At 43.7% G+C, this 25,338-nt stretch overlaps 2 protein-coding genes across 2 annotated transcripts in view; one reads left to right on the forward strand and one right to left on the reverse strand.

The window, feature by feature from the left end:
• The window catches only part of PLEKHA8 (pleckstrin homology domain containing A8), a 32,337-nt gene extending 18,169 nt beyond the window's left edge, over positions 1 to 14,168 (reverse strand). The window contains exons 1-4 of the mRNA XM_068405318.1: positions 14,108 to 14,168; positions 3,230 to 3,346; positions 2,391 to 2,546; positions 306 to 430 (exon numbers count right to left, since the gene is read on the reverse strand). Of these exons, the coding sequence (XP_068261419.1) occupies positions 306 to 430; positions 2,391 to 2,546; positions 3,230 to 3,346; positions 14,108 to 14,147 (438 nt within the window). The 5' untranslated portion in view covers positions 14,148 to 14,168. The remainder of the gene's footprint in view (positions 1 to 305; positions 431 to 2,390; positions 2,547 to 3,229; positions 3,347 to 14,107) is intronic.
• An 812-nt stretch (positions 14,169 to 14,980) lies between these two features.
• FKBP14 (FKBP prolyl isomerase 14) lies at positions 14,981 to 24,314 on the forward strand. The gene is made up of 4 exons (XM_068405175.1): positions 14,981 to 15,189; positions 17,033 to 17,184; positions 20,114 to 20,241; positions 23,280 to 24,314. The coding sequence occupies exons 1-4, from the start codon at positions 14,981 to 14,983 to the stop codon at positions 23,436 to 23,438; spliced, it is 648 nt and encodes a 215-aa protein (XP_068261276.1). The 3' UTR covers positions 23,439 to 24,314.
• Positions 24,315 to 25,338: the final 1,024 nt, after the last annotated feature.

Genomic DNA, 25,338 nt, shown 5'->3' on the forward strand with positions numbered 1-25,338 from the left:
AAATCTTTTGCTTTTTTGATCCACTATATACACATGACCACCTACAGAGGTTATTATCTAGATCACAGGTATCATATCTCATCTCACTACTTGCTACCCCAACACAGGGGAAATCATTTGCAACAATACAGTATTATTCCATTTCAACAAGAACTGTTATGTGAGTACATTATTTCCCACAGGTTCTCTGCAGAAAGAGGGTGCAATATCAACTAACTGTGAGTGAATACTACACTGGCTAACCAGAAGAGTTCACAATGCTCAAGACTTTACAGATGTGGTCTACACCAAAGAAAGAGCTGTACCTCTGGTTCTGATACACCAGAAATGCTGGCTTCCTTCGCTTTATGCACTTGCTGAACAAGGAGGTTACAGTACAGTCTAAGTTCAGACATTTTAGTCTTCAAGGCTTCTGTGTTTTCAGTGAACTCTAAAAGTGAAACAAAAGAAAAGTTAAATTTATTGTATCCGTCTTGCAGCATATGAGTTTGGAAAGTTGCTGAAATAGTATTATCCAACCTAATTCAATCTATTGATTATTTCAAAACATTTTCTATCAACTCAAAAAGATGAGCTGGATTCACCATAAATTATGCTCCTGACAGGTAAATTACTGTTTCATTATTTTCCATCATAGACAGGAACAGTATGTTCCTAGACTTAGGACACAGAGAAAAAGCAAGTGCACAACACTTGACCTTAATGGGCCTTTTAAGTAGGACAAAACCCCTATATATAATATTTTTTGTTTTCACTAAGTAGTTTAAGGTGCAAATAACTACACAGTGAATTAAAGGATCAGGGTTCTGGGTATAAAACACTGGAGGGAAAAGATGCATCCTGCCTAACACAAAGGGTTTAATTTAATATATATCCTTGAATCACAGAATGGTTGAGGTTGGAAGGGACCTCTTGCCACCAGCTAGTCTTACTCTCCTGTTCAAAGCAGGATCAGCAAGAGCATGTCGCTCAGGGCCATGTCTAGTCAGGTTTTGAACATTGCCAAGGATGGAGACTCCACCACCTCTCTGTGCAACCTGTTTCAGTGATCCCTCATCCTCACAATATAAACATTTTTGCTTATGTCTCAATGGAGTCCCTTGTATTTAAATTTATGCCCATTTCCTCTTGTCCATTCATTGAGAAGAGTCTGGCTCCATCTTTTTTATGCTCTCCCATCAGGTATTCGCTTTAATAATCTTAGCGGCCCTTTGCTGGATTCACTCTGGTATGTCCATTTGTTTCTTGTACTGGAGAGTGCAGAACTGAGCAGACTAATCCAGATATGACTAACAGTCAGTCTGAGATATTTCATAAGTCATTTTTTGACATTTGAGTCCCAGAATTACAAAATAAATTAATTTGTCTGTTAATAAGACTAACATGGTTTAGTTCTGCAAATACATCAGTATCTTTTCACCCTGTGCTACTGTATGTCAGTTTATAGATATGACTTTGTTCTGCTTCTAGGCACTGTGCATCAGATCCTCACTTTGTGTAGGACCCTACAGTAGCATCTTCTGCTCAGTTCTGACTCAGTTTGAACTGGTACATGCAAGGCCTGGTGAAGATGCACATGAGGCTAAGAGGAGAAGCAATTCTTCACCTCAGGGAAAGGAAGTGCCCACTGCGCCTGCATTTGCTCAGGATCACTGATATATTAAAAATAATTTGCTGTTTTCCCATCTTCTGCGTAGTCATTGTGCTGAAGTTATGCAAGGTTAAGGCATGAGGTCTCACACTGACTCATGAATACCACCACGCTTGTAAGCAAGAGGGTTTTCTCTGGGGTGAAGGTGAGATTGTTGGTGAAAGCAAAAAGGTAAGTGAATTAATTTTCATAGCCTGACCATGATCAGATTTCAGTTTCTGAATGCACATTTAAAACCAATTGCAAACTTTTCTTTTAATTGCCAAGGGATTCTTGAAGTGCACAAGACAGCCCAGTTAGATCATGGAAGGAAAGGGTCTGAGGAACTCCAAAGCTCAAGAGACACTGGTATGAGAGGCTTGGGTCACCATACTAGGACAGTTGCACAAGGTGGGAGTCTTACCTTCATGCACAGTCTGCACTCCTGTAAACCGCAGCCAAGAGCTACTCACTCCTTGTACTTACAGAACCCAACAGCACACTGTTTTCAAATGATTTATACATAGTATATTTTAAGGAAAAGTCAAAGTTTTCAAATTCCTACACTGAGAGTTAACACCTGAGATTTCTAGCTAGAGTTCCCACATGGCTTGGCTTTTAGTGGCACCAAAGACCTGAAGCACAGGTTGAACTCATAGAGTTCAGGTATGGATTTTGTCATCTTTGTGTGCACATCCACTAGAGCAAGGATGGGGAAATAAAAAGCAAACAGTATGTGCCAGCAAAAGGGCGTTCTTGCCTTTTTCCTTCTGTGTCCTGCTGTCGGTCAGACAGGCTTTGGCAGTTCCTAGCGCAACCAGCCACTTTTGCCTTTCAACTGCATTTCTTGCCTTCAGATAGAAGTATTGTTCCCCTGGGATGATTAGGTCCATTCGTGTGTTATCTGCAGGATGAACTGGAAGCAACATAGATTTCAGACCAGTCTGTCAGCCCTTCCCAGCCCAGCTGAATATCCCAACAGATATGTTACATGGCTGGTCAAATAGTAATGAAAGAGGAGTAATCTCCAGCCCCAAACTTCCCCTGTTGCCGTTTTATGACTTCTCTTCTGAGTTAGGGAATAGACAGGGCACACACGTGTACAGATGTGGAACAAAAGGCTACGAAAGGCAGTTTTGTGATCAGTACGGTATCATCTGGGGGTCTTTATGGAAAGGGCATCCTCTTCTGGCAAGCCTTTCTTTCAGGTTTCCAGCCCATAACTGAACCTCAAAGATGTGGCAAGTAATCCAATATGAGTGAGCAGACCTAGTACTGAAGTTTATCATTGATATTTCTAGCTTTAGCTTTGTGCTTATGAAAAGTCATTTGAAGTTGTGTGATGTTCCACCACAGCTCGTGAAAAACAGTGACCCACCTGCAGATAGAATACCCATTATATCAGAGGCTTGCAGCTCTCTTAACGTTTTCAAAACACTATAGAATAAAAACTGGCATATAGATCAAGTTACTGAGTTACTACAAATACATACCAAAGAAATCAAGCCACCAAATAGCTCTTGTGACCTGAAATCTCATCCTGAATGCAACATTATCAGACAAACTTCGTGCAGCTGCGTGTTACTGTATCTTAGTTACCTTGAATTTCACACACGGCCATTTGGATGCTTCCCTTACAGCCCTTCCAGGCATCTTCCTGAGAGTCGTAATAGGACAGGATGCCACCACAGAGAAGAAACCATCGAGGCTGCCATCCTGAAAAACAAAACTGCATTTCTCAGTTACTTCTCTCCCTGCAATTCCACCACCTCTCTCATTTGGGACTCGCTGCAAATAAGGCCCCAAAGATTCTCAGTTCCCCCTGGAAAATTAAATCCTTTGAAGAAGTAAGATTTGTGGACAGGCCTGGCTGTTGTACACCACAACTCCTGCTTGCTGGCAGCTACATGTCCTTTCTGCAGGCAGTTGGACCACAGCAGTGTGTTCCTGAGATGCCATATGTCATTTTCAGTAGTTTTGCTAACACAGCATCACTGACTCACTCTCTCTTCCAAAACCACCTCTTCAGTTCACCACCCCTCAATTCCTTCCGTCACTCCTCAACCCACCTCTTCACTCTTTCCAAAAGCCACCCCAGCTGCCTTGCCTTACACGTCTTCCTCCCTTGTGGGAAGGGCTAGCCAAATCGTCTTGAAAAGCAATGGGCAAGAAACTCCTAAAAATCAAGGGAGGAAGGGGACAGAGTAAATGTGATGATTTCTGAACACCATCTGTCAATCAAGCAGTTCTCAATAGCTCTTGAAACTCCTGTGCTGCCCACATAAAAAGTACTCTTGAATTAATGACCTGCACTCCTGGATACCTTCCCAGAGAAAAACCACAACACCAGGCTACACCAAAAACAGTAGTTTGGGGTACACTTCTGCCCATCCTGCTGCCCAACTTCAGAATTAAATCACCTCTTTTGTTTTCTTCTTTTGGAAGTACACAGCAGTATGAAAATATACAAACAAACAAGACATGACAGCCATCATGTATGTCTAATTAAAAACTACAAGCTCACTATTAACTTAAGAAGAAATGAGGCAGCAACGTCACTGGAGGAAAGCAGCTTTCATTACTGAGCTGCAACAAGCTTCCCCGGCCAAGACCCATGGAGCGAGATGCCGGAGCTCCCATGCTGTGCCAGAAAACCATCTCTGGGAAAAGCACTTTGACAAGACCATGTAGGCCATGTGGCACCTACGTGTTTTTGCAGAGGGGCCTCACTTCTGCTGTTCCCTGCACTGGGGCTCTGCCAACCAGCACAGCGCTGCAGGAGCCCAGGCTGGGCTTGGACCGATAACACGTTGGAGGAAGGAGTGCTCCTTACCAGCTAGGGACCGATCCCTTAGGCTACTGCTGAAGCCAAGCCCAACTCAGTTTAAGGTTAGAAAGCCCTAAAGCCACAGGCTAGTAGTAGGAATATGGTTTGGTTTTTTTTTTGTTTGGTTGTTTTTTTTAAACAAGCAATACCACAGCATCCAGGCCACCCTGGTCTATAGATTGCTAAACCTTGGGGGTGGTTGGAAAACAAATTAAACATAAATCCTTTTTCACACTCTTACAGAGCTCTTCCATTATTTCCTAGAAGAATGTAAAAACATTATAAATGCCAAAGTATTCTCAATACCTCTTTATTTTATATGAAGGGGAAAAAAATCACAAGAATGAGAATAAAAAAAAAGAAAACAGCAAGACTGATTTTTATCCTAAAAGTCACTATTGATACAGAGGAACTGACAGAAAAAGAAGGTGATTGTTCAGCAGAGAGAAGCAGTTAATTGCTTCAGACGCTCAATGGCACAGAACCAATCCTTTAAATAATGCACAGTGCCACAGTCAATACAAGCCTCTAATTCAGTCTGGAGATCCTGCTGCTGCACATGAATCATGTCAGCCATGGTCCTACAGCTCACAATTGCAGCTGATGCTCAACCAAATTGCATCCCATCAATCAAAGGCTGGGCAATCAATTAGCCAACATACAAAGCACTCTGCCTCCATCACTTTGGAGGCTGGTTAAAAATATGTTATGAGTCAATATATTTTGTTGAGGTTTTTGTTTGGTTGGGTTTTTTGGTTCTGGGTCTTTTTTTTTTTGAGAGGGAAGGAGCAATTATCTGCCTTCCTTTGCAGAACCTAACTCTTCTTTATTAGATATGTATTAAAAAGACTATGATAGGCAACTGCTAACCAGGACAGCATATATTTTCAGAACAGAATTGTTACACTACTAAAAACATGTTTTTGTAAAAGGAAACCAATTAAAAAAAAAAAAAAAATCACAGCAAGGTTCTGTCAGAAGATGCACTAACCACCTGGTACTCACTGACACTGAGTCAGCAGCCATGGGAAGGTTATCCTAAACAACCAGCTAAAAATAGCGCATGGCTGACAAATCCTGGGCAGTGCAACAGCGATACAATCTTCAATTACAGGAGCCTCACGTTTGCAGACAAGCAAAGAGCAGAGGAAAGAAAACCCACAACAAAAACCAAAGCAGCAAAAAGACACTTAGACACTTCCATGAAAACAAGTCTGGGGTTTATTCAGTTTTATTCTCTCCCCATAAACTGTCCTAGGAATATTGCAATTTTTGGAACTGAGCATTCAAACTTTACCTGATATAGAAAGTTAAAGCTGAACCTTTCGAGGTCTTACTGGAGCCAGCACTAACACAACTTTGAAGAAGGATTTACTAAGCCCATTTACACTTACGGTGCACAGGCAGGACAAAATATAGCTCATACTTCCACAGCTCATTTTAGAGGCACAGAGCCATTAATAGTGAAAATTGACCTTGCTGGGGAAAGATATATACAAAAAAAAGACAATAAAATGCAAAGCACAATAAAAGTGAGTAGTAGCTTAAGCTCTCAGCCACAGAAGAAAGTGAAGAGATTCCAGACAACTTCATAGACACTGGTAAAGGTCCTAATACATACTGCAGTCCTGTGTGAAACTGAAGTTAGTACCTGAAGTACCTGGAAGATCTGATATTGTCCACTACAGAAACAGATATTTAAGCAGTCTGTGCCTGCTAAGGATTCAGTATTTCTCCAGAAGTTTCCACAGCCTGAAAGATCTGTCTATTTCCACCATTACACTTCAGGAAGCCGCGCTGCAGCTATCACTGAGCAAACTTGACATATCTTGATAACACAGTTGAAATTTGGACATAATTCAAACTTTAATGTTACACAACTCAGATTCCAGACAGCGTTCGTTCCAAAGTGCCAAGCCGGAAGAACAGAAAACATTTGAAGACATGTAGATCATGTCACACATCCACAAAGCCAAACCATCTGGGAGAATTACGTACTCAAGAAGTCAAACTGATGACCTGGAAAACAAGCTGCAATTAAGAGATGCTAGTTCCAGTTGCATTTCTAAGAGGCACAAAGGCCAGTCACCCAGGTTTTTATTATTGCTTGCTTTCCATTAGAATCATGTAATACTTTATGCTTATTAATTTATTGAGCTTCAACATAAATCTTTACAAAAACCTACGCAATAGATAGTCCTTCGACTTCTTTGACCTTAATTCAGATTTTAAGTGTGGATAGGAGATAATTCTGGAATTTCCATGTTACGGCAACATCCGCCTAACAGGAGGAATTAAAGCCTTCATCACATCCCTACTGCTAATATCACGGGCAAGACCCAAGACTTAGCTGCAGGTGGCAGAGCAGGGGCAGATCTTCACTTTTCTGTACAGGGTCACAAGAGAGTCCCAGAGTGGCTGCTCTTACAGTCAGAGACATCTCATGGCAAGAACAAGCAATATCCATCTTTTCACCCCACTCTGAGCAAAGTAAGCTGTGCCATGTGTTCACCATACCACCACCTTCCACTTTATCTCCCAGTGCCCAGGGCAGAAGAACCAGAGCTCCTGCCCAGCACTGTGTCAACAACTGATAGCTGGATGAAAGCTGCTGAAAACTCAGCTCAAATAGCACCAAGACAGTGCTGGTGTCTTGCAAAAAGCAAGAGAAAATCCGATATAAGTCTTTCCCCAGTTGCTAGTGCTGATGTAAGTGTATGAATGCCATCAGGTTCACATCTTTGCTAAAACCCAGCCTGCTCCTGGTTGTTCACGTAGCAGCTGTTGGCCAGAAGACAGCACCTTCCCCTCGTGCAATTGTGACCACAAAACACCCGCCTTCCAGTTACGAGGAAAGTCATGTTTTCCAGCTAGAGGATGCACCTAACAGTCAAAACACAGGACCGAGTCAAGAGATCTTATTTCCAGGTTAGAAAGAAGATTGCTGAGCTGCCATGGACCATGCTGAAAAAAACCCTGACTTCTGCACAGAGCTCCCTGCATCTCCTCACTTAGACAACACAAATGTTTCATACTGGCCCAGAAGGACCACTGCTGGTCTTAATGCACTAACATCCGAGCATTTCCCTGGGGAATTAAGGCTATGGAAATCTCCGTGTCACAAATGGACAAAACACTTGTTTTCAAGATCCCAGAGCGCTTGCTATCTAAACTATTGGGCACCCACACGAAATCTTACAGTCCAGTTCTTAACAACTGATTGCGTGACTAAGTTCAGTTGACGTGGTCGCGCGTTTCACGCTGTCAGTCACTGACAGGTTTCTAGTCAGGAAAAGCATTTAGCAAAAGAGTATCTTACACGGACCAAACTTGAAACTTTCCCCCTTTTTCCTCATACAACGAACAGAAGTAATACAGTTAAAGGGTTATCTTGACATAAGCAATTTGCACCCAAAACTGCTGCCCACTTTTTCCATGCAGCCTCCTAAGGCTACCCAGTATTTTGGGAAGGGCAATCCCAGGCACTGCACCACATTTTGCAGCCTTAATTCTGTAGTGAAACAATTTGACAGGATAAAAATCCAGTTTGTATCCATGAGGGACAGCAGAAAGGCAGACAAGAGTGTGTGACAATTCCTCTGAGCTACTACCCTCTCACCTAGAGAGCAGCTTCTGGAAATGCCCACATTGAAATTTTACTCTGATTATGTGCATATTAACAGCAGGAATCAATACCAAGAGCCCCTAAAGGTAATGAAGCTAACAGATTTAGCACTTTAACAATGGTATCGCTTTTTAATACGCTTGTTTGAGGGACACTTAGAGGTTCAACTGAAGCACACAACAGCTGGAACTGACTTTAACAGTGACCCTCTCCCAAATTATTTTTCTCCCAGGGGTCCCATAAAATCCACCCTCATTTCAATCGCAACTGTTAGGGCAGTGCTAGCAGCATTGAAAAAGCATCCTGCCGTCACAGGGCAACTGGGTTGGTTTGCGAACGATTTTATGCCAGTCACCAGCCAAGGCACGGAGAACACAATGTACCAGCAGTCAGGCATTTTTGAAGAGGGAACAGAGAAAGGATGAAGGGCAGAGAGGGGATTGTGGCGAGCGATGGAGGCAAAAGTTCAATAATCCATGCCACTGCTCAGACACATTAACTCAAGTCATTCAAACCCTCTGGGAGTTTCCCTCCTCTCTTCATATTCACCAGCCCCAGCAAACTAGCAGCTCCTCTCCCTGACCCCTGGGGTGGTTATCAGGCCAGACTGAGCCAATACAGTGAATTTATGTAAACACATACAGATACCACACGCTGGTATCTCTTCACCATCATTCCGCCACACCTTTCACTTCTGTCCCACCCAGACATTCCCTGTGATTACTTATTTATTTCAGCGCAGAAGGACTGAATGAAGACAGGTACTGCAGCATACCTGGCAGGGAACGCTGCACCGTGTAGGCTCTGCAGCATTGCTCTAACACCTACAGAGGAGAGAGGGGACACCAATTTCCATTCCTGCAGTCTCATCAAACTTTTCCGCTGCAAGCACATTACTCAATTCCAAAAAGGTATGACAAAAGCAAGATTGCTGCATTAAGAAAAACAGGGGGGAAGGGAAAAGAGACATGAGAAAGAAGGTCAAACCACACAAACATAATTACGCAAAATCCAAAGAGAATGAACTAATGAGTCCCTGAAGCATCCTGGGAAAAAGTGTAGCCGGAACTGGGTGAGACTTGGCCATCCGTCTAAACCAACACCTGGTCTTTGAGAGCAGCTATGGTCAGTAATACTGGGCAGACCATTGCCCTGAAGGCAACAGAAACCTCAGCTGTCTATGTCCATCTCCACAAAAGTCAGACTTCCGATTTTATACAATCAGAACTTGGACTATACCCAGAGGCTAAAAAGAAGGGGAAAATTATAAACAAAAGCTTTTTAGAACCAAATGTTTATCTAAGTGTGAAGTTTTCAACTACTTCCTCCATCTCTGGAACCAGAGCACCTTATTTCCAGAGCTTGATATCAACTGGAAGTGCACATGTCTCCTATCCTAAAAGGTCAGATTTCTTAAATTAATACTCCCAAAACAAAGACTCAGTCTAAGCAGTATCACATGCATCTGGATTCAAGCTATAAAAACTAATGCTCTTTCACATTTTCTCAAGCTCTCTCCCTAAGTTTTTTAAGAAATTCTGAATCATTAGAGACAAGAGTAATTTAAAGTTTTATGTGAAAACTGAAATTTACTGCTTGGTGCTGGCTCTTGGCATCTTGGGATAAACTGAAAATAATTCAGAGCACAACAATAAAATGAGAGTGGATGATTACATACAGGAAGATGGGGAGAGCCGACTACGGTATGTGGTAGGATGCAGTGTCACTAGTGATGGCATGAACGCAAGGGTGTCATGCCTCGAGGAAGGTGAACTAGTTAGGGTTAAAGTTACTCAGCACAATTAAGGAAGTGAATATTTAAACACCAGGAAAAGCTTAGCTTTGTGAAGAAAAGTGATCAAAGCCATTTCCCGGAGCACATAACGAATACCAGGCAAGTCAGTGGAGGCAGTCAGCATTTTTCTTTCTAATGACGAAGCTGCCTTTGATCCCCAAGCCAAGAGCTGATACATACCCCCTCTTCCACAGTTAGTGGCAATCCTGCCTGCGGACAGTGATCCCAGGTAAGGTGTGCCTACGCTGAAGATCTGAACTGAATTGAATTGAATTTCAGCAGAAGAAAAAAAAAAAAATCAACTTAAAAGCACCGAGCTTTCATACGTACCACCAAAGGAAGGTATTTCCCAACTCCATGCTCTGTTTCCCTGTGGGTAAGCATTAGCCTACCTGTTCTATAAACCTGGTGAGAAATAAAAATCGCAGATGACTTTTACAAGGCAATCTCCAAAGGCTAAAGAAATTTCTTTTATTAATCAGAAGGTATGCTTCATAAAGAGCGTAAATTGCAGCTTGAGTTCAGTCGGAGAGTCCTGTGGGAGACAGTTTCCAAACAGCAGCGAGCAGCCTTCACGTGCAGTTCACCTCCGCTCTCTCCTTTCTCTGACCTGCCAGCAGCATCCCCCAGTTTGAGATCAGTCCTGCTACAACACTACAGCCAGGATCCGGCTTTGATGCTGCCCACACCAGAATGCTTTATGCTCAGCCAGGATCACAGGTGGCGGCAGCACAACAGACCGAGGAGCTATAGGGAAAGTATAGGGTGATGTTTCTACCATCCCAACTCCTTACTACAGTCAGCAGTACTGAAATAAGAGTTATACTCCCTTTATCCATGCTATGAGCCCATCCCTAGCCTCCATGACCTTTACCAAGCAATGCTAACATTACAGAGAGAGTTTTGGCAAAGGATGAAATCTAGAAATTTTTTAAGATCAAGTTACACGCTTTGACTGCAGGCTCAGCTGAGGCCAACTTACACGTCTGCATGATTGAAGTCACCCAGCTCTGGGTTTTGAGGATTAATAATTTGAAGTTTGCAGAGGCATCATATACTTGCCCAAGTGAAAATGTGCTATCACGCTTTACACATAAGTGATAATTATGCTTGCAAAGTTCCCTGCTCCCTTAAGGTTTTAACCAATTTAGTGGGGGAAGCACAGACAAGAGCAATCTCAGGACACACTTATTGCAAACACAAGATCCCAAGTGGATTTTCAGAGGCTAGATCTGTGTGCATGCGTATCTGTTCCAAAGCTGGCACACTTCACTTGAACTTAAACAAAGATATCACATCGAGAAATCACCATCTGGAGGACATTGCATTACAGGAGAGAAAAACTCTAAAATCTCAGTTCTCTAAACTCAGAGATTTCAGAGGCAGCACTGGAACCCCTGCATATCGAAACCACAACATGAGCACAGGATCAACACCAGAGGAAAAACCCTATCTCCAAGCAGAAATCAAGTAATACTAATTCGGTTTATCCTAATCTATACAAAGCAAACAAGTGTATTTATTATAAAACAAGATAACTTGTTTGAGCAGTAAGGCAAGCTAATCTGTCTTTCAGTTGTTGGTAATCATGCTGTGCTTGCTTTGCCCTTTGCCCACGGAAAGCCAAACTTGTTTCCTGCTTCTGAAATGTTCTTGCTGTCAATAACTATGTGATTTGCAACACAGATCTAGCTCCCTGCCCAAGAGCCAGGGGCAAATAGGTTGATGTGGACTTGACCTCTCGTGATGGCTATGACAGAAGATTTTATAAAACCAAAATTACTGGAAAAGACTCGATTACCGACAAACTCCCATCAGCCCCTCTCTCACAGCAAGAAGGGAAAGCAGCTCTCCTTTTCTACAGTTTTAAGCTTGCTCTTTGGTGAATGTCGTATCTCCTCCCTGACTGTGCGAAACAAAGGTGTGTTCCTCATCATGAGGAGGAAAGGGTGTAAGATACCTGTTGTCTATGTTTACATCAGCACTGCGTTACTGACACAGGCACACACTGACACACAGAGATGACACACATTTTCCCTACTTTTTGCGTACATCACTTACACTATGCAGCACCAGATTAGTTAACCTTGATCAAGAGGAAAAGCCTATTAGGGGCAGAATACTGGCAGAAGTATATTCTGGATGACCTGTTGAACCTTCTTGCTTCCCTTAATCCCTGAAAGGAGGCTTTCCCGTCTCTCACTCCGCAGCTCTTTGCTACTGCTACGATAAACGCCACATACCAGCATGATTTTTTTTTTTCATCATTGCATAAACTTGTAACTTAATGGCTTCAGGGCAGGAAGTCTTCATTTTATGCCAAAAGAAAGCACAAGTAAGCATAGTTAGCTTGCAGAACAACAAATTACTATTCTCAAACACACGACAGGCCTTCTACAACAGAGAAGGCGTGGAGTGACCTTGACCACCACACTTACTAGCAGAGTCAACTTTCAGCAAAGAAATCAGAAAGATGCTTCAATCCTCCAAAAACAGATTTTCTTTCTGTTGACAAAAACTCATCTAGTTTTCAGCTGAGGCAAATATCATGCATCCAAGGAAAAGAGATTCCTTCAGTCTGCATTCACTTAGATTGAGGTTTGCAAAGCACCATCCTCCTTCATGAAGGGTCATTTGGTTGAAAGTGCATATCAGTGTGGCTAGCAAAAAAAAATTGAATTTTGATGGAACTGCAATATTTCTGGTTCTTAGTCTTCATCTTGCCATCAAAACAGAAGACAAGGCCGGCTGATCCTACCACATGCACACTCGGGCACAAACACTACCATGCCAAATGCCAGTCAGTCATCTACACACGCACTGGGTCCCACAGACACACATTCCCCAGGTCTCATGGCGGGAAAGCAAGCGCAAGGGTTCCAAATACACCCCAGCATCAAGGCAATGCAAAGAAAAACAAACACATAAAACTTCAGATCAACTGAACCACAGATGTTTTTATTCTGGGGAAAGGATTAATAACACTGCCCGAGTTCTGCAATCCAAATGGAAAAGCCAAGCATGGCTGCTCCTACTGCCACACACTTCAAAATTCAAGAGCATTCACAAATAATTAAAAAAAACCCCAACATATCCACGTCTATTCACTGAGACCTGACAAATTTTGATTCCCCTCTCAGAACACCTATTGCCTAAAGGGGAAAAGCCACAGCAATCTTCCAGCACACCAATAAATCCGGCCTCATCCACCACTCCCCCCCCATCCCCCTGCCACATGAATTCATCACTTGCTTGTGCTTCAGCTTTTTCTTTGTTTAATTTTGATTTCCTACACTTGCCTGACTAACCAGAGAGGTGCAGCTGCTCCAGCCTCTCTTAAAAAAATTCAAGCAAGAAGGCAGCCCTCGTACATACACTACCGAGCAAAACCTGCACCCGGCAATGTCAAGGTGGTTGCGGTTATTTTTTTCTGACCGTCAAGTTTCCAAACTGTTTCAACAAACCACAGAGAGGTTTGCACCAGGCAAGACCCCATCCACGCACCCCGAATTACACGCAATGCCCCACTCCAACGTGTCCGGCAGTGGACATCCCACAGGAATACGGGTGGCACCAGACCCTCCCCGCCTCTGCGGCGTTTCTGGCCCCACCACCTTTAACCTCCACTGAGCAAACCCTGGCCACACGTGGCTGCTTCCAGTCTGCTACGAAAGTCAAGCCTCCCATGGCACCAGAACACACAAAAAATTAAAATCTGGGCCTAGCACTAGCAGGACAATCCCTTTTTTTCTTTCTTTCTTTTTTTCACCTGCATTTTAATCCAAATCCCCCAAGTGTGATTTAATGCCAACACTTTTCCTCCCAGGTCAGGGATTCCCCTGACTCCCCGAAGTAACTCAATAAAAGCAACAAAAGTTTCACGAGGGCGTACAGAATGGGGAAGTTCGCTGGCGACGATGACCTAACGCACCCAGAATAACCCCAAACCCACACTCACAACCCCAGGGAGGGCAAGTGACGCCCCAGACGAGCGCTGGCATCCGCAAGTGGCGTAAACGCCTCCTCCAGCGCTGGACGGTGACAATGTGGCAGCACAGCTGGAAAACCAGGGTGCACGGCGGGGTCAGGGGGCAGCGCTGATCCAGACTCAGCAAATACATCTATATATACACGTATAAATATATATATATATATATATATAAGATGAGGGCACCTGTCCCGCTAGGGCAGCCCGCCCGGCGCACAGGCTGAGGACTAGCAGCAACTCACCACTCAGGTAGTTGGTCCACTTGTACAGCACCCCCTCCATGGCAGCCGGCCCCCGCCCCCATGCAGCGCGGCCGCCCGCCGGCGGAGTCACGCCGCCCGCCGAGCCCCGCGCCCCGCCGCGCCGCCGGCACCCAGGGCCATAGCGGGGCACCGCCCTCCCCGCCCGGCCCGGCCCAGCCCGGCCCCCACAGCCGAGCCTGCCCCCCGCCGCCACGCTCCTAGCGCAGAACGCGCCGCTGCCGCGCACCCAAAGAACGGTTCCGCAGCGCTACGGGAGCGCAAACAGTTCTAGGAATCGCAACCCACGTGATCGACAGGAGAAAGGAGCGGGGGGCAGGCGCAGACCGCCCAAGGCAGGTGGCCTCCCGCAGCCAATCGAAATGCGCCTTCGGTGAGCGCACCGCCCAATCGGCGGCCGGCAGGAGCCGGCTCTATTGTGTGGGCGCTCCGCGGGGCTTCCTCGCTCGCTGACGTTCCCCTCCTGGAGCGCCGAGCCCCGCCCACCCCTTCACTCAGCGCCCCTCCCACGGAGCTCTGCTGCCGATTGGGCAAGCTGAGGGACGGACAGGGGCGTGCCCCCATGGGCGGCTGCTTCTTCTAGGCTCGCTCTGAGGCGAACCAATCAGGGGGCGCGCCCTCGGCCCCCTGACCCTCGGAAGCCGGGGGCTGCCAGCTGTGAAGGCCGTTGCCACGTCTGCTGGGCGGACGAGAGGGGCCGCGCACCGGCCCTGGCCCTGGCCCTGGCCCTGGCCCTGGCCGCTGCCGTGGGGAGCTGTGCCGCGCCGCGCCGCTGGGCTCGTAGGGGAGGGGGTGTGGGATGGCGGCCCGGCGGTGGTGAGGCGGGCGCCTCGGGGCCCTGGCTGTGGGGCGGCGATGGCGGCGGCGCTGGCGGCGGCGCTGTGGGCCGCCCTGCTGGGCGCGGCGCTGGGCTGCGCGGCCGCGGCGCTGATCCCCGCGGCTGACGTGAAGGTGGAGGTGCTGCAGAAGCCGTTCCTCTGCCACAGGAGGACTAAGTGGGGGGACATGATGCTGGTTCACTACGAGGGCTACTTGGAGAGGGACGGCTCCATGTTTCACTCCACGTAAGTGGCTCGTCCCGGGCGGCTCGCCTTCGGGCGGGCTGGTGGGTGAGTTTGCACGAGGCGGGGAGGGAAACCCCAGCATTTATATATCTTTATATGTACTTTAATGTAGGTGATCTCTTCTGGCAGTGCTTTCCTGAGTCTGGACGGCTCACAGTGGGCCGCAGTGCATCTGCGAAATAGCTCTGTGAGGAGTGTTCTGTTGAGGGCGGGCGGCTCTTTATTTTATTTTTAGAATTACCCCTCCTTCCCAAAACTTGTGTCCATCTCTGTGCAGGAAGCACAAGCAATGGATGCATGTTTATAGCATGCCCTAGATTTTATTCATTAATGAATTACAATAGCTTAAATAACGCTGCACACACTTGTCGGTGGGACCCTTTCCACTGCCACCTATTTTCAGAAGGTTTAGTTTGCCTTTGCACTTCGACAGTGTAGGAAGCACTGACTCACAACGCTGTTTAAGATGAACACCAACAGTAAAGCTTATCAGCTTTCCATTTGCCAGATCAAGGCTATAACATAAATATTATTTAGCGTTTGTTTTCTGGTTAGTCTGTAGAAAGTGGAGCCATGTGGTATTTGTTAAAAGATGCGGACATTAGGCATCCTCATCTGCAGTTTAGACACATGTTGTAGTATATTATCTGAGTGGTGTAGTAAGTCTTCTGCTATGCCCGAATTTCTGTCTGGTTTCTAAAGCAAACTTCTAGGGGAGAAGTCTGCCTCTAGCTTAAAAAAAAAAAAAAAAAAAGCTATATATATCCTTCCAGTACTGGCAGCACAATGACACCTTTTCATTACTGAAACGGCATATTCTTCACCTACTCCCGACCGGACAAATCAACATACCAGAGCAAGCAGGAGGAAAAGCCAGAAATTCGAGGGAGTCTGCTAAGAGCCTCTAATGACTTGCTAATATTGCCTTTCCTGTTCATAGTGGGAGACAGCGAAATGCTTAAGTGTCTCTAGGCTATGTCTTGAAGTCTACTTTTGTGGAACATTTTAAAAAAAAACATAGACAATATTCTGCATGTTTATGCTCCTGCAGACGATTTAAACTAAAATCTCACTAATTTTCTCTTGTAGTTAACCTGCCTCTCTAAAAGGAGTTCTAGTGACTCTCTTAAGTTTTTGCTGTTAACTTCTGTAAGTGCTTTGTTTTCTTGTTAAGCACCCTTCATGCATGACTAGTAAATCGAGCTTTTAAAATTCTGTGTGTCAGTAGAGTGAAAGTAGTCCTGGTGTGTACCACCTGGTGAAATTGGAAAAGGGGCTTGTCTGCCTATTATAAAGTTGAATGTTTTGCATGCATTTGCTTCTGATTTTCTAGACTATTTGTTGTGGTGGTGTTGTTTTTTTTTTTTTTCCCCTATTTGCTTTTTTTAGAAGAGAAGTGGCTGATTTTTCGAAGCATGTTATAAGGTATATTGTAATCATGACCATGCTGGTTTTTGATATGCAATTTACCGAAAAATATGCATGGCCTTGAATGTAGATTTTTAAAGTAGAAATGCCTTTCTAGTCTTACCAGTTTCAAAGTGGAAATAGATGATCAGGGAAGTGAAGGTGGGGATCCAGGTTGCTTAGTGTTGTCATAAACACCATGTAGATCTTGTTTTATTTCTTTCCACTTCTTAAGGAACCTTGTCATGCAAGGTATAAGTTTTAAAGACTTTAAAAGTCTAGGTATTTCATTTAAGAAAAGCCAAGGTGCCAAATAGTGGTGTGTTTGGGTTTTTTTAATTCTGTATCTATGCTGTGAGCCTCTTCCATCTGCTCCACATGCCTCTTATGGAACTTGCTGTCTGAAGACTAAGTGTTTTATTCCATTCTTTTCCAGTCACAAGCATAACAATGGTCAACCTATGTGGTTTACACTTGGCATAAGGGAAGCTATCAAAGGCTGGGACAAAGGTTTGAAGGACATGTGTGTGGGAGAGAAGCGGAAGCTAACTATTCCACCAGCCCTTGCTTATGGAAAAGAAGGGAAAGGTAAAACACCTGAAGCCCTGCCCTTACTTTAATTGTTCTTAATCTCTGTATTTCACTATTCTTCTTGGCCTGAGAGGTTAGCAAGCTTTCAAGATTTCCAGGCTGATTCCATTAAATAAGAAAAAATGATGGACTCAGGTGCTCTTTCTCACAAATTTTTCTGCAGAAATAACCACTAAGTGGTTATGTGGTGAATGCAGGGAAAAAATAGGAATTGATGGTAGCTGCTGTGCTCTATGCTCTTAGTGTCTTTTCTGTTAGTACTGTGCTCAACAGCGCTCTGCTTTTTCTTTTTTTTTTTCTTTTTAGTCAAGCTGGAAGTGGTTGCTTAGGTAACAGTTGGCTTTTTGGCTGTTGCATCTGTGTTTGTGGTAATACTTCATGAATGTGCGTGTGCAAGCCTCGTTCTTGTTTGCAGGTTTCTTTTAGAACTGAAGAAACTCCCTGTATTGCTGCCCAACCAGTTCTTGGCTGATACAGTGAAAAGTCACCATCTATTTGCCCATATAGGGACGCTTAATTCTTTCCCTCTTTTAGCTATTTTCAGTTTGGGCAGTGGTACCTGTTATCCACAGTAAGATATGCAGGTACATGGGCAGTCCTGCTGGCATCTACTGAAAATGTATTGAATGATGTACAGAGAGATGAAAGCATTGCTTGTAGTGTTTTCTCAGCCTGTCTACTACTGATGGTGTTTGGGCATTTTCCTTTCAAACACTTCCAGATTCCTATTTTAATGGGAGGACCAGATCTGCAATTTGCAGTTAGATGACTTGACAGTTTGAAAGATGCAGGAAGGTTACTTTTTTCTGCTTTATGGCGTTTGTTTTCGTTACCTTTTTTGAGTGATTATTAGAATACTTTGTCATGACAACAGTTATCACAAATGACTTAAGGTAATGCAAGGCTTCAAAGCAGAAAGAATAAATGTCTTGGAACATATAATCCTTCCTGCTACTGGCCTCTCCTATTAATCTGAGACTGTTTTGGGAATGTGGAGTGTTTGCATGTCTGTATCTTCTGGCAAGTAGGGCAGAACACAGGCTAAGTAGAACTCCATACCCTCCTTTCTTGTAAGTATCCTTTTAAAACATCTGTTTCTAGAAGCCATGGTTTGGGGTTCAAGAGATAGTGTTAGAAGTAATCATGTTTCTAGCAGAGAACAGGAAACTTGTGGTGGTCAGTTAGTTGACTGTATGCAGGGCACAACTGTAAATTTTTCCACAAAAAGATATTAAATGCTGCAGTGCTCACAGGCCTAATTGCCTTGATTAATATGTAAAGCACTGCAGTTGTTCTTCAAAGACTTGCAAGCCTCACCTCTGTGTTTAGTGCAAGGTTGAGTGAGTAAACACTGCTAACTGCTGTAAGAAATTACTTGCTTTAGGAAAAATTTGAAGTATTTGAATATAATTATGTTTTTATTTTCAAATTATGCCCTTGAAGACAGAATTATTCCATATTCTTCATGCTTTTCTCTGAATGCATGTAATTTCACTAGCCTCCCACCTGGTGCTTTGCTTGCTGTCTGACTTGAATCATGAGTCAGATGCCTTTCTCTGTAACACTAAGAAAAATTACCTGTATCCCAAACTCTAACCAGGCCACTGTGCCCTCTATTTCCAGAAGTTTCTGCACGTTTATTCATCCCAGAAATCTACAAGCCCATTTGTTGCTGCAGCTCAGGGTGTATTTAACACCATAGCTCCAAAATAGTGGGTGTGGATTAGTTTTTTCATGTCTTCCTAAGGCACAGGAATATTTTTTTTGGGGTGCTGCCATCCAATATAGGAATATGTTTCATAGAATCATAGAATGGTTTCAGTTGGAAGGGACCTTAAAGATCACCTAGTTCCAAGCCCCCTGCCACAGGCAGGACACCTTCCCTTAGACCAAGTTGCTCAAAGCCTCATCCAATCTGGCCTTAAGCACTGCCAGGGAGGGGGCAGCCACAACCTCTCTGGGTAACCTGTTCCAGTGTCTCACCACCCTCACAGTAAAGAATTTCTTCCTAATATCTAAATCTACCCTCTCAGTTTAAAACCGTCCTATTCAACCTCTCTCTATATAAGGAACAAAGTGGTGTGCTAAAAGGTCTTTGATAGTAGCTTCAGCCATCAGGGTGAAGGCATATCACGCCATTGTAAAAGCCAATGCCTGATAAACTGAAATCCTGGGCGGCGGGGAAGGGGATGGTCTTTGGCACTATTAGGAAATTATCAGTCTGTTCACCTGCGTCAAAATTGGAATGATGCCAACATGTCTTTTGAGCATGTTTATATACTTAGTTTCTGCTGTGTGTTTGGAAGTAGCTCAGTGCTTTGTGTGTCAGTCCAGAGATGGCTATGGGATACTGACAGCATTGCTGCCCTTCTGTCTTTCTCTGCAAGAAGAGTTTTTCCAGTGGCAGAATAGCAGGTACAAGGTGTCAATTGGCAGCAGAGAGGAATTTGGAGACTTGAAAGAGTTATGGTGTATCAGGAGGACTGAACTCTACCTTTTTGTTACCCTCTCCATCAGTCTTGGCTGTATGTTGCAGCAGTGGCCACCTGGCTGGCTGTAGTCTCCTTCACTGTTTTCCACTCACACTCTTATCTGGCTCTGGCCATGAAAAAGATTTAAGAATGCTGTCTCACAAACCTGTGATGCTGATTGCTGAATATGAGCTCACATCAACACGTACTAGTCTCTAACAAAACTAGTTGTGTCTAAAGTTGCGTATGTGCTGTAAGGGCTGCATGAGGTCCAGGCTACACTCTGAAATAGTTACCCTTACCACTGTTACATATACTTATCCTTGTTAGTTCAAATTGCAGGATGCTTTGAAAGTAGTGGGATTACTGGAACACTGCTCGATGCATATGGCTTTTGTATGGCACTGAATATGTAGTTGTTTTTAACACTTCTTCATGTTTACCATTTTGGGCAGGAAAAATTCCACCTGAAAGCACACTGATTTTCAACATTGACCTTCTAGAAATTAGGAATGGACCAAGGTCTCATGAGTCATTCCAAGAGATGGATCTTAATGATGACTGGAAACTGTCCAAGCAAGAGGTGAGTGTGTTACCCTTCTTGTGAGCAAACTGAACAGGATGAGATAGTAGAAAGGGAAAGATGAGCTTAACTCGATCCTGTTAGGGAAGTGTCTAAACACAAGTTAGATTTTAGCTACTACTGTGCACAGAGCAACTCTGCAAGCAGCACACACGCTATTTAAGAGTGCTTAAGGCAGTTATTTATTGGGTGATGCCAAGTATGGGTAACTAGGACTAATGAGTTTTTAGCATAACTACTGAACTGATATGCTCACCATGAATGGTCAGACACCCAAAAAGTTATTCCTGGCCTGGTGATCATTAGTCATGTGGGGAAGGGTGTGTCTCTGTTCTTCCCTGGAGACTTTCAATGTTGTTGTCTTCCAGTTCTTTGCTTTTTTTGCCTTTGGAGTTTTATGCCTTTTCATGTTGGTATCTTTCCTGCTGAATGTTCTTGAACTACTATTCCTGGTTCAACAATTAAGTTCCTGTCTGTGCTTTGCCTTTGTTGCATGGCTTCAGCTCACATACTTTCTTATACCTTAACAGTAGATTTTGTTTCAGTAAAACTAAGCCAAGGATGCACATCTATACTGCATCACACTGAGGCCTCAGTAAGGTGAGGCATAGGCATGCAACCGGTGTGTGCCCCACACTTATGGGAGTCTTGGATAAAGTAAAACATCTTAGAAATAAAACCAGACTTCAGGGCTTTTTGGAGTTAGTTGCTGATTTACTAATACACTGGAATTAGAAATTCTTCTGCTGTAGGGCAGTTCTGTTTCATAGCCTTCATTGTCTGAAGGACATGTATTCAGCATTATTCACCTTCCATTTGCCTCTATTTTCAGTCTTCTGCTTTTCCAATGTGCAGAAGTCATTCATGAGAAGTTGGGATAAACCACTGCATTCTTTTTGATTTGAGGCTGGTACAGTTTGCTGGGCCCAAAAGAGTAATCTTTTGTACTGTGCATCAGGCAGACAGTGTCAGTGTGTCCAGTGTCTGTGTATTAGAAATGTAAGCAATGACCCTAACAAATACCAGAATGTGAAATGAGTAAAACAGACCTGAAACATGGCCAATTTATTTTGCTGTTAAGAACCATATGAAGGAAAGAAGCCAGAAAGTGGTGGTCAACGGGACAGAGTCCAGTTGGAGGCCTGTGTCTAGCGGAGTCCCTCAAGGGTCGGTACTGGGACCAGTTCTATTCAATATATTCATTAATGACTTGGATGAGGGAATAGAGTGCACTGTCAGCAAGTTTGCTGATGACCCAAAACTGGGAGGAGTGGCTGACACAACGGAAGGCTGCGCAGCCATTCAGAGAGACCTGGACAGGCTGGAGAGTTGGGCGGGGAGAAATTTAATGAAATATAACAAGGGCAAGTGTAGAGTCCTGCATCTGGGCAAGAACAACCCCTGGTACCAGTACAAGTTGGGGGCAGACCTGTTGGAGACCAGCATAGGGGAAAGGGACCTGGGGGTCCTAGTGGACAGCAGGATGACCATGAGCCAGCAGTGTGCCCTTGTGGCCAAGAAGGCCAATGGCATCCTGGGGTGTATTAGAAGGGGTGTGGTTAGCAGGTCAAGAGAGGTTCTCCTCCCCCTCTCCTCTGCCCTGGTGAGGCCGCATCTGGAATATTGTGTCCAGTTCTGGGCCCCTCAGTTCAAGAAGGACAGGGAACTGCTAGAGAGAGTCCAGCGCAGAGCCACAAAGATGATTAAGGGGGTAGAACATCTCCCTTATGAGGAGAGGCTGAGGGAGCTGGGTCTCTTTAGCTTAGAGAAGAGGAGACTGAGGGGTGACCTCATTAATGTTTATAAATATGTAAAGGGCAAGTGTCATGAGGATGGAGCCAGGCTCTTCTCGGTGACATCCCTTGACAGGACAAGGGGCAATGGGTACAAGCTGGAACACAGGAGGTTCCACATAAATATGAGGAAAAACTTCTTTACGGTGAGGGTGACCGAACACTGGAACAGGCTGCCCAGAGAGGTTGTGGAGTCTCCTTCTCTGGAGACATTCAAAACCCGCCTGGACGCGTTCCTGTGTGATATGGTCTAGGTAATCCTGCTCCTGCAGGGGGATTGGACTAGATGATCTTTCGAGGTCCCTTCCAATCCCTAACATTCTGTGATTCTGTGATTCTGTGATTCTGTGATTCTGTGATTCTGTGATTCTGTGATTCTGTGATTCTGTGATTCTGTGATTCTGTGATTCTGTGATTCTGTGATTCTGTGATTCTGTGATTCTGTGATTCTGTGATTCTGTGATTCTGTGATTCTGTGATTCTGTGATTCTGTGATTCTGTGATTCTGTGATTCTGTGATTCTGTGATTCGACTGTTATACAAGTGGTATCTCTTGAACAGGTGGGTATGTTGGAATTGATATTCCTGTAGAAGGCTCTGCAATTTAGAACAGTTGGCTTCTCAATAGTTAAACCTTAAAATTGGTAAAAATAATCTGATATTGTTCAAAACACTGCTCACCATTAGTAACTAGCTTAGTGTAATAACTGTTCCAGTAGTCTGTTTAAAAGCTACCTTGAATCTTTGTCCTTCAAAATTTTGAGATGTTTAGAGAGAAATCTTTATTAATGTAGTTCCCATTAGAGCAGCAAACGCTGAGATTGTGGGCAGATTTCTGTATGTATGTGGGGAGGCTGTTTACATCTGCTGGTTTGTCAAAGTGCTAGGATGTGAAAAAGCTGTTTGGGTCTCTGACCAATTGATAGCTAAGAACTTCTGCCTAGCTGTTTATACTTTACTGTACAGACATCAGATGACAGGTTTTCCTGGCTTATTTTTCAGTCAGATACCATAAAGGCATGGCAACTGATTTGCTAGTTTTATTGTCTCTTATGTTACTGAAGAGTCTCTCATCAGTGAATGGGGCTGCAGAATCAGTCAGACAGGTATTATTCTGGCAGTGGCATAGGAAGAAAGGTATCTGTTGTCTAATGCCACAATCCTGAACATAGTGGCCCTCTCTTACGCTACAGTAATCAATTCTTTCATAAGCCTAAAAACATTATCTCACCTTTTGTCTAATAGGTGAAAATTTACTTGAAGAAAGAATTTGAAAAGCATGGAGCAGTGGTAAATGACACCCAGCATGATGCTTTGGTTGAAGACATATTTGATAAAGAAGATGAAGACAGTGATGGGTTTATATCTGCAAGGGAATTTACGTACAAGCATGATGAGCTGTAGAAAAGGGTGGCATAATTTTATGGGCACAAATGGCAGTGACTTAAAACTGACTGTTTCTCTTCTTAATTCTGTGTTTTGGGGTTGACAGCTGCTGTTGGCTAAGAAACACTTTTTGTTTATATAAAAGAGAATTCCTGTTCATTATGTACAAATGTTTTAAACTATTTTAAAGGAGGAAAATGTGCCCCATTTTATGCAGCAAAGACTTGCACATCTGTGTTTTTAAAATTTTGTATTAACTTATTTTTCAGAAGTGAAACAAACTTTCCAGTTATCAAACATTGTGAAAATCAAAATCCAGTTCAGTGCCTTTCTGTGATTTGTTTGTGTGTTAAGATCACTTTCAGTGACTCCTTTATGTATAATTTCTAGTGTGTGGCTTAATTACTTGACCTTCCTTCTTGTGTGTCACTGCTTGAAAAGCAGTGTGCTGACTTTGCTTTTTTTCTGCAGATTTTTAAAAGATGTGCTAGAAGGCATCAGCATCTCTATACAGCTGAGAAACTGATACAAAGCTGAATGAGAAGAATGACTATCCTGTGCTGATTTCGCCCTTCTAAAGGGAAAGCATTACCAGCCATGCCAATAATTGTCTGCATTTTTCTTTAAATTATATGAACAAAGTCAGAGTTAAAGGTCAGACTTTCACTTTTAACGTCAGCAGCATTCTAGGAAATGTCTGTAACCTGGAAAAGAAGGGGAAGAGCATTCTGACAGGAGAATCAGTATGGCCTGAAGAAGGATTTGCATTGGCCTGCCTGCTTTGCTACTGCTTGAGTTGCAGAACATCTTTCATCATTCTCCCTTTACAGTATTTTCACAAGTAGCACACACATGATGTGAATTTTAAATAATAAAGTGACTTTTTTAGAAAAATAGAGGCATGAGGTAAATGTTATGGTGCTGTGTCTTTACAGAGATGGAGACCATAAGGATTTGAACTCTATTTTGTGTTTGTTTGAACTCTTTCTGGAGAGGAAGAAACGTAGCAATTGTCCATGGGCTCTTAAATGAGAAGACAAGGTATATCAGGGAAGGAATTAGCCTGTGTTCTGGCACCACTAACACAGGTCTCTTAACACAGTATTTTACTTGAAAAATGTTGCTCAAAGCTATATAGGAACACAAAGCAAATCTAGTTGTATGAAATCGAGATTATTGCATTGTACTAATCCTTAGCTATTGCCAAGTAAGACTCTACATCCAAGGTTCTCAGTGCTGTAGATGAACTAGATATTTTCCCTGCCACCTAGTGTTGGAAGTAAGTATTAGAAGACTACTAAACGGAGTTCAGCTGCATATGGACATTACAGATTGCTGTCATAGCAACTGTTTTGGAGAAAAAAAGAAGTATAAGTGAAGGTACGCAGTGGTGGGGTTTTTTGGTTGGTTTTGGGTTTTTTCTTCCAGCATCTGGCATTTTGTGGCCACATATTTTGTTTTCTGTAACCTTTAGGTATTTTTCCTCGATGCCATTTTCTTGAACCCATGTATAGTTTTGCTTCTATAATGTTCTATGGCAGTGTGTTTCACAGTAGAATAGCATAGGAAAATATTTCCCTTTCTTTTTAGGCCTGTCCTCATTCTCGTATTGTGAGGAAATAATGAATAATCACTACCTATTTAGCTCTTCTTACCAGTCATGATTTTGCATGTCGCTATTTTTTTCTCATTGCTTATGAAAATTAAGCTTGGTGGATTTCAGGTCTCCCAAGGCTGCTTGCATGTTCTGTGATGGGTGTCTTTATTTCCTCTACATTCACCAGAGCACTAGGCACTTGGGGGCAACTCCTCACATTTATATTGTTTGTGTTGTATTGGGATAGATGCCTTATGAGATTGTTTCCTGTCTTCATTGACTGCATGAGGAGCCTAGGCAATTAGCATAGCCTAGGCTGAG

Source organism: Nyctibius grandis, chromosome 7, assembly GCF_013368605.1.
Source record: "Nyctibius grandis isolate bNycGra1 chromosome 7, bNycGra1.pri, whole genome shotgun sequence".
Taxonomy (NCBI): Eukaryota; Metazoa; Chordata; class Aves; order Nyctibiiformes; family Nyctibiidae; genus Nyctibius; species Nyctibius grandis.